This window comes from Cuculus canorus, chromosome 21 (genome assembly GCF_017976375.1).
Source record: "Cuculus canorus isolate bCucCan1 chromosome 21, bCucCan1.pri, whole genome shotgun sequence".
In the NCBI taxonomy this organism is placed as follows: domain Eukaryota; kingdom Metazoa; phylum Chordata; class Aves; order Cuculiformes; family Cuculidae; genus Cuculus; species Cuculus canorus.
This window is the reverse complement of record NC_071421.1, coordinates 2,301,164-2,314,334: the sequence shown is the minus strand read 5'-3', so window position 1 is coordinate 2,314,334 and position 13,171 is coordinate 2,301,164. Positions and strand designations below refer to the sequence as shown.

At 45.2% G+C, this 13,171-nt stretch overlaps 1 protein-coding gene across 2 annotated transcripts in view; it reads right to left on the bottom strand.

Moving 5' to 3' along the window:
• Positions 1 to 12,914, bottom strand: part of SKI (SKI proto-oncogene) — a 106,185-nt gene extending 93,271 nt beyond the window's left edge. Inside the window, exons 1-2 of one of the 2 annotated variants that reach the window (XM_054085480.1) lie at positions 12,091 to 12,914; positions 11,053 to 11,974 (exon numbers count right to left, since the gene is read on the bottom strand). In XM_054085480.1, the coding sequence (XP_053941455.1) occupies positions 11,053 to 11,964 (912 nt within the window). In that variant the 5' untranslated portion in view covers positions 11,965 to 11,974; positions 12,091 to 12,914. Of the gene's footprint in view, positions 1 to 11,052 lie in introns of both variants that reach the window. The other variant, XM_009561547.2, reaches the window with a different exon arrangement.
• Between the last annotated feature and the right edge of the window lie 257 nt (positions 12,915 to 13,171).

Genomic DNA, 13,171 nt, shown 5'->3' with positions numbered 1-13,171 from the left:
TAAAGTGAAGCATGAAGGTCTGTACAAATGCAAATGTCCCAAATGCCAAGACTAACATTTCTAAAACCAAATTCAACTCTTTCATTTCTTAGCTGCAGGCCGTTTGCTGCCACTCCTTTTTTCCACCCAAACAAAGGAGGAAAGGGATGACTCAAAGCAACTTGAATTTCAAGCTGAAGCCACAAAGCACCGAATGCCTGATCTGTAATATTAAACAGGTGTGCAGACCAGATTCATACCAGACTCATCACTTCTAGGTTAATTATTAAAATAACTGCAAAAAGATCGAATTTACTTAAAAGACAAACGGGTAAGCTAAACAATGCTTTAAATAAGGATGCAAGTCATATGGTAAATATAAGCAAATAGTTACAGCACTGCCAACTTCATCTGCCACATTTTCCCTCCACGTCACTAACCTTTTTCTTTGTATTCACACAATTTTATATAATAAAATTATATAATAATAAAAATATACTTAAACTTTTTTCCTTCAAAATTTAGTAACATTATACACACAGTCTTGGCTCTAGAATTAGCAGGGCTCAAGAAGGATCAATTAATCCATTATCAAAAAGATCTTCACATAACTACGGTTCTAGAAATACAGTTTTTAGAAAAGGAACTCCTAATTTGCTATGCCATGAGGGCCAAGGCCTTTGAACAGCAGTTCCACATACCCACTGAAGAGCACAACAGAGCACTTCACACCACTTCACCACTAACATCACTGTCTACTGCTGAACTCCGTCCAAAGATTATTTGGCTTCACCGGTTTTGAAAAAAACTACAGTGTTGTGGCAAAAAAAGAAAAAGGCAAAAAGCCAAACAAGACTAAATCTTTGGATATATTAGTGCAAGGGCTCATCGTATGGCATGTTTCTTAGTAGTGAATGAATGGGAACAAAGAAATAGTAATAATGGACCTGACGCTGCTGTCTGTACTCTTTTGAACGTGATTTACTTCTCACAGCAGCTCTGCACCACTCTAAATACATTTATTTCAAAGGAATATTTCTAAATCATACCAGCATGGTGAGATAATTCACACCCACTGAATAAACTGAAGCTCCTAGTGGGGAGCTAAGAATGGCGAATGCTTTTTTTTTCCCCCCTCCCTTGAATGACACTCCATTATCTTTCAACTCAGATAAGTTTTTCAACTGTGGAATGATGGCACTTCAGAAAAGCATGTTTAACACATAATTTCATGAAAAGTTCTTAATAATAAAAGTGTAAATCTGAAATCCATTACATCAATGAGAATTACCGAAATCAGACCACACTGTAGCTTTAATGTTGTCTGTTTTCTGCCTTTCTAGCCCATTACTCTGTATAAAATCTACAAAACTTATTTTACTGCTATAAATATGTAAACCTGAACAATTTTGACGATGTTTGCTTTTCTTAAAGATACTGGTCCAAAAATACAGAACCTAGAGAAACAACATTTACAGAGGGCTTCTCAATTATTTAAAGCAATTCATTGCTTCTAATTGGTACCAATACAATCTCTCTTTTAGTAAGCAGCAGGATCCCCACACGACCTGTACTTTTTAATGCTCAACAGAATTAATTTTGCTAGCTAGACCCTGAAAACAGCACCAACAAGCATTGTGTGTGCAGTCCAAGACAGGCAGCACGCTCGTATTACACAGTAATAGAAGGAAAATTACTATCCTGATCCCATCTATGCCACCTGAGCTGCATAGCCATCTCTCTGGATCCACAAAATCAATAAGGGTTTTGTGCCCAGGTCAGCTGCCAGATCATGGACTGCAGGACACAGTCACACAAACAGCCTTGTGCAGAAGATCACATACAAGCAAGAAGTTACTTTGGCCTCTTCAGGTTCAATAACTGCACTTGACTGCAGTAGGTTTCTCCTGTGTTGAGAGACACAAACCAGCTTAATTTTGCTGAGAAGCAGCAGGAACGTTTTTACTAAATGGTCAAAAATGACTCAGAGCGGCATTACAGAAATATTTCAGACTCTTCGCTGGCAGAATTGGGAAGCTTCACCATCATTATCTTCTGTTTAATGGTAATAAAGGCAACAGCTTCTTATAAAAGGAGAAAATCTAGAGACGGAATGAAAAGAGGTAGTATCATTGCCGATTTTAACAGTACCCCTGGCACATAGCACCAATGCTGGTATGCGCTAACAATCCTGCAGATCCCTTCCCAGAAGTGTCCAGCTTGAGCGCCTGGCTGATCCTACCTAAGCACGGTGAATCAGAGCCTGTAACACAGGAAATCTAGGATGAGAGGGGTAAGGGACTCGATAAAAAGGCAGGTTATGACACTGAGAAGATATGAAATGTTTTTTCTCCCAACCCCAACAGATGTTGTCCAATTAAGGATGCAAATAAATTGCCCTCTGCATTGTGAGCTGGAAAACACACACAGAAAAGCTTTCTAAATACATTTCTGTTTAAACTTGCATAATTCTCCCAGTGGAGAAATCATCTTCAACTTATGTAATCCTTAGAAAGAGACATCATTACACACAATTCTGTGCCACTAAGAAACAAGGAAGCCACATCTCTAGAAAACCAGGGCACCCACACACAACTAATGACATGGGTGTGGAGAGAACGGAGGGAAGAGCTATAACAGGGACATAGAGACCAGTCTGCCGTCTCCACAGAGACTGAGCTGTAACCCAGCTCAAGGGGCTGCTCCCCTTTCACCAGCCAGAACTGTCTGTTATACTTAACCCAGACTTCCTAACACTTGATATCCTGTCTGCTATTTCAATGCCCTTACTCAATGTTTCAGACAGACATTACACAAACTGGCTGATGAAAAGGGTTGAGAAACCACTGAGCAATCCAAGTCAATGACCTTATTCTATAAAACGATACCATTGACTGAGCAGAGGATAAGGAACAAAGCACAGGGGAACACGTCTTCTGAATATATCCCTGAAATCTTCGGTAGGGAAAGACAAGCACTAGGCTGTATCTTGGTAATGTTTCTACTGTCTTTTACAACTTAAAACCTAATCAATTCCTGTGCTTCCAGTGCAAATGATTCTCATACCAAAGGAGAAAGCACTTAAACTTAAAAAGAAAACAAAAAAACCCAAACAAAGTCAAATTTTCGACAAAGCCTGTGCAAAGGTAACTGTATATAAATCAATAAACCACAAAGCCAGAAACCAGGTTATTGATTAGCTCCACAATGATGCTGCAGTTTTTACATACACACAGACTTTTTCCCTGTGTACATTTTCCCTGGCTTTTTAAAGACGACTGTTCAAACAAGGAAAGGCTACTGAACACAAGTAAAGGGGGCAGGACCTGCCTCATTTAACAGAAGATACAACTACACAGCTTATAAAGTTGGTTTAATATGCATCCACTGCTCAGAGAAGCCCACTTTTACGTGATGGCAACCAAACCATAGATGGAGCCAGTGATAAGAGCTCCACTCATGGGAATTCCCATTGGCTCTGCCTATGAAACAGTGACAGGATCAAAGCCTGAATTCGTAGCAGTGTTTTTGTTACCTCACCCAACCAAAACCCAAAGCAAACCAGTAAGCTCTGTGCAGAGGGGCCATCTCCATCAGCGTTGCCCAATCCGACAGAATAGGCACACTCCAAGAACTGCACCTGCACCCAGTGCAGTTTCGAGGCTGAGACTATGGTCCTTGAATTTGCATCAGAAAAAAAGGCTGGCCCTTATCCCAGCTGTTGGCATATTGCCTCATCAGTAAAAATATCAAATTAAAAAACCCCTGACAAATCCTAAAAACAGGAATACAAAATCCCACCCTATTAGATATCCACCGCAACCTTCAACACCAACACTGCATGTAGTGACCAACAGACAAAATCCTTCCAGGCTGAAGCCAGCTCACAGAAACAACTGCCCCTTTCAGTAATGGCAGTAAGGATCAGAGTACCATAAATGCCCATGAAACCAAAACCCCATTAATGAGTAAAATGAGGATACTGCAGTGGCAGAACTAAAGATTCTGCTATGGGCTTTAGCACAGGCCTCTGAATATCAGGTAGAGTCACCAAACTATTCTACCTTGTGTCAACTCCAGTATGTCCTGGTTCAGAATCTGTCCCTCTTCTGTGACTGTCGGTCAACATGCAGGAAGACAGCTGATACACATACGAGCCTTCTGTGGTTTGTGGGGGAACTGGTTCCAATTACTCTGCCGGCTGATTGCCTGAGTGAGAACTGCAGAACCAGCCCCAAAGCCTCAAACCTTCCAGTTAACCTTGTCTGTTCCAGAAGACATAGGAACAGGCGATTTTAGTAACGATCTGAGTTTAAGTCTCTACACTGACCATGAAATGTGGAAGACAGAAGACTACACTGTTTTAAGGTACAAATGAGGAAGGCAAGGGACTAGAGCACATCTTTTCAAAGCAAAGTCACTTGTCTGTAATTACTTTCCAAGAACACATACTGACTGTATTAGAGACTGACAGCGGAATACCATTAAAAGTGGTGCAGATTTATTGATGTATATTACCCAGATTCGGAAAACATATGCAAACAAATTAGGAATTATCTAATAAATAAATAGCATTTCCACACAATAATTTACAAATTTAAAACAAAAGCATGCTCTATTACTACATTTTAAAGTAATGCTTCCTGTATGTGAAGATCAATGTGAATTAAGTGCTCTATGGCCACTCTGCTAAAATAGATTAGCCCAGTAATTGACAGCATTCTATCGATAGATTTCTCTGCAATTCAGTCTAAGTTACTTTTGCCTAAGCTCTAATTTCTTTCCAAGAACCCCCTGTCGGATTTAGCGTTAACTATTCCATGACAGTTCTCTCCAAAGTTACAGTGTCAAGTTCAAAGTTCACTGTAAAAAGTACCAAGCAGGTGAGAATTAAGATATTCTCTGGGTCCAAGTACTGTGCACGTTGAGACACAATTCTCTGTGCGATGACAAAGCAGTCTGGCCAGCTAAGCCAGCACTGTCAGTTCCAATCATCAGTTATCACACCTGTAACAGCCCACTCCTTACCTTACCTTTGTCAGTACCACTCAAACCCCTTAACTTTAGCAAAATGACTTCCCTAACAGACAAAAATAACATAAGTTTTCAATATAAACAAACAACGCTCCTCTTTAGATACCCAAATCTTGCTTGGACTCAACCACCTGGATGTAGCCCCAAAGTTCCCCCTGTTCCAGCCACGCTGAGAATCAAGGAAGGTGCAGATAAGGCACAAGTAGTTGCCAGAATCGTAACCGCTGCGCTGTCTAGACATGCTCTGAGCAGCCTCATGCAGACGCCTCCAGATGCTTTTACAACACTGATCTAAACACGACTCTCAGCAAGCAAAACACACCCTCATCGGTCAGTCAGCCCCTGATAACCATGTTCGGATCCTGGCAGAGAGCAGGTGTCAGGCTCCCAACACATCCGAAAAATAAACAGTGTTTACATGCATCTTCAAAGCACGCTACTGTTTGGGCAGAACATACACCCCAGCCCAAAACCACAGAAATGGAGAGGCAAGTGAGGCATTCCAGACAATGAAGGGAGAGGCAGATGTTCAAATACTTCAGGCAGTGATTTTCAAAAGGAGAGATTGCATATAATTCCCTCTCTAATTCAAGAGGACTGAATTCAGAGACTTGGGAACTACTTTGGGGCAACAGAGAGCCACAGTTGACTCAACGCCATTAAATCATGATTTCCAGCACATTCTTTGTCTAAGACACATGCACGTACCTGCGCTTCTTTGTTCCTGATCCACAACATCTGTAAAACTGTTTGCATGCTGATGTCTGCTTAAACACTGACATTTCCTCAGGTATGCAGGGTTCAGTTAAAGAGTGGCATCAGTTTTGAAGTTCAACTTTTAAGCTGAAAAAGGATTCCGAACCAAACCACTGCCTCAAGACTTCAACATCCTTGGTTCAGGGACTTCAAAATACTTTACTGGAGAATCTCCAATATAATTCTTGAACACCAGATAAAAGAACAAAATTCCTTCATTGCTCCATGGAAAAGTAATTGAATGCTCATTTTTTAGGCAAAATTTCCCAGGAGTATTTATCAAGATTATACACCATTTTTATAGCAGCATTCCAGTACAGGAAGGGGCAACAGGAAAACTAGAGAGGTACTCTTGATCAGGGAGTGCAGGCATAGCATGAGTGGGAATGGCTTTAAACTGAAAGAGGAGAGATTTTGATGAGATATAGGGAAGAAAACTTTTCCTGTGCAGGTGATGAGGCACTGGTCCAGGTTGCCCAGAGAAGTGGTGGCTGCCCCACCCCTGGAGGTTTTCAAGGCCAGGTTGGATGGGGCTCTGACTACCCTGATCCAGTGGACAGTGTCCCTGCCCACAGCAGGGGGGCTGGAACTGGATGATCTTCCGTGTCCCTTCCAACCCAAACTGTTCTATGATTCAGTTTGTACCAAAAAGAGTAAATCCATCCAGTTGTCTGACCACCACTGCCTGATAATAAAAATCAGAATCTCTATCTACCATAGGATATATACTGTTAACAAATAAAGATTACTGCTGCTAGGAGGCAGGATGCTAGGATACAGAAAAAGAAGGACACACATTCTAGCTCTCCTATTGCAGCATTTTGAGTGGCCATAAAGCACAGCACCTCAAATCCCACAGCCACCCCATGACTCGGTCCACACTGCACTGTTTCACCTTCAGCAATTTCTGCTCTTTGATTTTGCTGCACACTTGACCTGGCTAAACCTCAGCCCAGCTAAGAAAGCTGCGTGTTGTGGCAGCACGGGGTTGGTAGGCATTGTGAAATGAAGTGGGAGGCCCTGTGTGCTCATTTGTGTGTCAGTACCCAGAATGCCCCTTCCAGCTTCCAGCCACTTCATAGAACTGCTGCTGGGACTGGAACCGTGGGAACACCGCAGGGCTGGTGCGGGTGTGTTCACACGTGTGCAGGGAACACTCTCCTATTCCCTCAGTGTCTGATCACACGCAGCTTTGCTAACAGTGCAGATGTCTGGCACACAGGTAGGAAATGTAAAAGCGCTGTCAAATGCTGCTCGGTTCAATATTTAAAGAGGGGGAAAAAGGGTTCAAAAAGAGAGTCTAATCCACCCTCCTTTAGTGGAAATAGCTACCAATAAAGCCTTCAGGTCTGCTTTTTGAACTAATCCAACTGCAGCGGAAGCACACTGATATTCAGAAAGCAGAGAACTGTCTGTCACACAGAAGCAGAAAGAGAGTGTGAGAGACACGCTAAGGCCACATCCACACCAGCAAGGGAACACTTAATGTGCACCAGCTGCTAAGCTCAAGAAAAACTTGGTACTGCTAATGGATTTCTAGGACTCTGTTTTGCAACCATGTCAAAGTTATTCACATTTTAAATGTCTAGAAATAGCCCAGAATGTAATGGTTGTGCTCCACGCTAGTATCAGTGGATGAAATGAGAGACAGGTAAGGAAGCGCAACACCCACTCAAGTAAAAGCTGTGGTGCATGGAGACTCTGAAAGACCGGAGAGAAACAAAGCAGAAAAAACCTTGCACAAGCACACGAGAAGATTGAAAACCCAGACAAGGAACCAAACAAAGGAAAACGGAGAGGTTATCGTATCACTCAAGAGAAAAAAAGGGCTCTGGGAAGCGGTAGGAAGGTGAAGGACCTTATGAGAGGTCAACCCCCCATCCAAGGATGAACAGGGAGGATACAAAAATCCAATTTTTAGAAGAGGGTAAGGAAAGTGGCTAGTGCCTCTGTGGTTCCTGCTACCACGACTCCCTCCAGTCTTTGGTTAAGACCCTTTGCTGACTTCACACAGATCTATGTAAAAGCTTCTTCTTCAAGTGGCAAAGCCAGGCAACATGCATCTGGTTCAACCTACCTGCACCTACATATCCATCTCTCAATACAGACTATCAGATAGACATGCACAACAGATACTCGATGCATACAGAAATATGTGTTGTGAATGAAGCATCTAGGTAAAGCTATGCCTCCTAGGAAGGAAAAAAGGGCAAGAAGGAGGGGGAAAAAAAAAAAAGAGAGAGAGAGACAGGAAAAAGGCAGTTTTACTGAGTTTACACTGAGTCTGCAATGGGGGCTCGTGCCAAGCCAGCTCCTCCATTTAAGTCAGACTCTTAAAAGGCAGAGCTGTTCTGGCAGACATCTACACACTTCACCATATAACCCTCATGAAGACACACAAAAAGGTCAAAAACCTCACTGCTTCTCAAACAGCCATCAAAACGGTCACATGCATCTCATGCTACCAACCTACTACCAGAGCCCTCGGGAAAACACAACACACACAACAATGTATAGATACTCGTCCACACTTACATCCACTGTGAAACTGATAAAAAGCCCACTCTGTAAGCAGAAGACCAAATATCTGACCCGGCAGTTTAGGGCACGCACCACACAGACACACCTCTGTACAAAACAGAACAAAGCAACGAAGAGCTCTACATCAAAGAGGAATCCCACCACAAAGACACATGTGCTTCACCCTTTCATCCACAGAGACAGTCCAACAGACACACCAAACCCCAGCAGATCGACAGTAATCAACGCAAACACACAGCCACAGACGTGGAACCATCTTTTCATTTCCTTACATGGCATCTCAACTTTACCCCACTGTTACTTGCCCCTGGCCACAGTCTAACACTCTTAGAGCCTGATTAAATCTCCGTAATTACCTGCACACACTGCTACAACACAAATGACCTTAGCATATGATATCCCTTGGCTAAACCCACTGGAAAAGGATTTCAGAAAAAGGAAGGATAAGTGTACAGAACTCTGCCAGCACTATCAGTCTCCTCCAGACCGCATCACATTAAGAGGAGAGCCCTGAAGACAGCTCAAAAACCTTGAAACTTAAGCCCAGTTCTGCACAGGATGTATGCAAAAGCGTTCTTTTTTCTCTACTCCATTGTTAAGCACACACTTACTACCACTGTTCTTCCCCATTAAACTCCTCGCCACCTCCCAAATGAATCTGTGCAGGAGACTTAACATTTTATGACGACGGATTTTCCACAAAATTTTCTGCAAAACAGATGACCACGATTTCCTTGCATCATTTTTGGCGTCTGCTATTGGGTATCCTGAACTCACTCTCCAAGAATTGCTGCACTGCATGGAGATTTTGGAGGGTGGGTGAGGAGGGTTGGCACGTTCTGAACTAGGACCTATTAAAGGGTCACCAAAAAAGTCCGACAAAGCCAGGATTCAGTAGTCTTTTCTTAATCTCCACCTGCAACCTCACCTGGGGTGCTGAATAAATCCTACAACTGAACAGAATGCCGTAAGAGCTTTGTGGGCACCCTTCTATTAACATTCACACGCTCTAAACTCTGGAAATGACCGAGCTAGTGATACAGTACTTTACTGGAGAAAGAACACGGAGATTTCTTGATTTTGCTTCCCAAACAAAGTATGCCCTAAAAAATTTATTTCCCGAGAAGAAAAAAAGTCTCCATTTCCAGAGCTGCATTCTCCTCTCACAGACATGCACATACATCTCTCCCACCATTCCATCTTAGCACATGACTGACGGAGAATAGACAAGCCATTAAAAACGCATCCACCTCCAACCACGGAGATAATGTGGCTCATTACAGCCCAGCTTTGTCACCGCTCTGACACTCCAGCGGGAGGAGAAGGAGGGGTGAGGACAGGGACTGCAAGGGGGGCTAAGCACAAAAGCAGGAGAGAAACTGGAACTTGAACGAGCGAGGCTCCACTCCTCACTGGAACAACGCGGAGCCAACCAAACAAGCTCCGTAGGCCTCTCAGGAGAGCTGTGGAATTACTGCATCCTTTTTACAAACCTCGGGTTTGGTTTGGGGATTTTTGTTGCGTTTTTTATAAATAAAAGCTCTCTTTAAGTCTGGGTGTATATCTCCCCCTTTTAAAAAGTATTTGGTAAGTCAATTAAGAATTTTACCAAACATTCTCAGTGGGCTTTGAGAGTCACTTCTCCTTTTGAGGTTTAGAGTCATTGCCCCTCCTCTCCAAGCACGCAAAACCAAAGGAAAGTTCGGAAATGACTGACAGAGGAGGCAGAATCCTACCAACAGACCTGCTGTGTAGAACTCGGTAGGGGAGAGTTTGCTTTGACCTTATCCTGGGTGGAAGGAGCGGGAAGGGAACTGCTCATCCCCTCAGCCAGCCATCCCGGTGTCTGAAGGCAGTAATTTCAGCCCTGCTGGCACTGCTGCCCATTGATCAGGAGCGCTGCCAGATGCCAAGGCAGCCTCCCACCCACACACCAGGGATTCTGGGATCTCAAGGCAGCTCAGACTGAAAGAAAAACAAAAGACACCTAAAAAAAAGAAAGGCACTTTAGCCGTCTGGCTCAGCCCGGCGTGGCCAACCTCGGGAAGCTGCTGCAGCTGGCCCCGGACAGATTCATTTACTGAATGTACACATACATAATCCAATATACAAAAGCCTGTCTGGTGGGGGTAGTCAGACTCCACAGGGATACTCTAAAAGCACGGACTTTATTCGCGTTCTGCGCACCTAATCTGAACAGCAGGAACCTGCACTGCTGTCAGAATTTTTCTCAGCAGCCACCTTTCATTCCACATAAGCATTCAGACAACTTAGCCCCCACCACTATCCCTGCCGCACGCAGCTGAGCCCGGAACTGTCCAGATTTGCGCCTGGAGCCATCAGGAACAGTTATTTTTTTTCTGGCTTCTTCTTGTTCTTACCCCCAGCTGACGCTCTTAAGACCCGAAATCACTCGCTTCCTGCCGAACTCCAGGGTAGTGTGATGACTTTCAAAGATGAGGTTCCATGAACGGAGAGATATGCAAACGCACACGAATAATTTAAACAAACTCCAAGTACCGTGCTCAGAACAACCGGAGGAAAAAAGGTGCCACCTCGGACACTGCTCCTCTACATTACCGCACACGTGGTGAGAATTAAGAACGCGATTAGATTGCTAAACAACTCAAAGGAGAAGCAGCTGGTAACAAATTGGGGCTATCAACGGATGCTACCGAAATTACATTAAATTCCTTTTCCCTTTCTCCCCCCACCCGCTTTAAAATTGAAGGCATCACTTACCCTGGGGGCTTTCCTCTTGTATTTGTTGTTATAGTCAAATTTTTCTTTCATTTCATCTAAGAGCTGGCTCAGCCTAGCTTTCTCCTCTTTTCCAGTGTAATCCTGGCTGAGGAGGATATAGGATCTCCAGTTTGCAGAGTCAAAGCCCCAGTGGCAAGTCCTGTTTTCCAGGGATTTGTGAGAGTGGACCACAAATTTGTGAGGTGGGTACATAAGCCTGCAGTCCAAGCACTGGATGCAAGCTGCGCTGGGGTTGCTATAAAGCTCTGGTACCAGGAGTCCCTTACACTTCCCAAAGCACTCATGATACACCTTGAAGCTCTTCTCCGTAAGCTCCAGCTCAATCGTGCTAGAGAATTCCTTCTTGCAGTGAGGAGGGTAGGTGCCACCATAAAGCAAGGCGTTACAAAGCCTCTCGGCATCAGTTTTAGTGATGAGCCCGCAGGAAGGAGCAGAGAAGGGCAGGATGCCCATGACTTTGAGGATTTCCAGCTGGTCAGCAGTGCATCTGGAGCAGTAAATATGTAGCTCATCACACACCGAATTAATCTGCTGCAGGGAGAAGTCTCTGAGCACCGAGTTCAGGATCTGGGGCAAGCAAAGCCGCTTCTCTCCACCCACCACGAAGCAGGAGATGGTTTCCCCTTCCAGGATGGTCTCGCACCTCTCCGTAGATCTGTCCGAGGGCATGAAGAAGGGACCAGGCATCACCGGAGGCGGCTGGATGGGGGGCAGATGCAGTACAGGTTCTGCGGGATCTTTGCCATTGTCTTTCTTATACATCTCCTGTGCCCATCGTGCTGAGAAAGCAGCAGGGCCACCCAAGGAGCTCATAGAGCTCAGATGAAACTGTTCCAAGGTCTTCTGCAGTCCTGGATGAGGCTGGAAGCTGCTTCTACTTACAGTCTCCATTTTTTAGTTTCTATTCCCAAAACAAACAGCAAAAATCCCCAGTTATCGTCCACCCTCGTACAAATCCACTTAAGGGATTTTTTTTTTTTTTTAGGAAAAAAAAATTACGAACAAAATAGAACCCACCCTTCTTTTTTTTTCTCCTTCCCGCTGGGGTTTAACAATCCACTAACGAATAGGAAATAAATCCTTTTGTATGCGTGTCTCTCTCTTCTTTCTTTTCTTTCGGTTGGTTACAATTTCAAACCCTCCAAGTCTCCAAGATGCCCCGATGGAGCACAGAGTCACGCCAAAAAGAGGTCTTCATCCGAGCACTCACCCCCTCAGCCAACCCCCAGGCAAACCGATCCCGCCTCCCACACCTCCACCACACTCACTCACACACACATACACTCACTCGCCACCCACGGAAATACAAGAAGTCTGTGCCACGCTCCCAGCACCCGGGTCTCAAATATGTTCTGGCGGCTGCTGCTTCTCTGCGGTAATCGCCCTTCTGTCCATATCCACCGAAAGGCAGGCGCGGGGGTGGGAAGGAAAAAGCAGGAGGAGGAGGAAGAAAGCTTGGTCTGTGGCAGGGAAGGACGCAGAAGAAAAGGCCCAAATCTCTGGCACTTCCAAACAGGCGCAGGGGCTTCGGACGGGCGATGAGCAGGTTCCCTTCCCCCTCGTGGTCCCTCAGCGTGATCTGGGAGGACTCCTCGTCTCTCGGTTCGCCTTTCTTCCCTTATTTCTGTCGGTCTTCTCGCCGTGCCGTGGGGAACCGCGGTAACAGAGCGCACATCCTCCCAGCTCCTCTTTCCAGCAGAGACTGAGAGTGCCTGAGAGCTGAGCTAATGCGGGCTGGCTCAGCCTCCCTCACTCCTCCTCCTCCTCCCCCCCTCTGTTTGTTGGTGTCTGCCTCAGTCATTGAATCCCAGCCAAGAATGTGACCAACTCCCCGGGCCGGGCTCTTCCAGGAACAGCGCCCGCCTCCCCCCTCGCTCGGCGCAGGCAGCGCGCGGCGCGGCCCCGCCGGCAGCGCGGGCCGGGAGGGAGGGACTGTAAACTGCTGGGTTCACGGACCGCCGCGCCGCCGAGGAGGGGCGGGCGGGCGACGGCTTTTTCCTCTCGCCGGCCGCTCTCAGGACGGCGGTGGGAACGGACGGGAACGCGTCTGCCTCGTACGCACGCAAAGTGCAAGCGCACCAGAAAAAAAAGCGTAGGT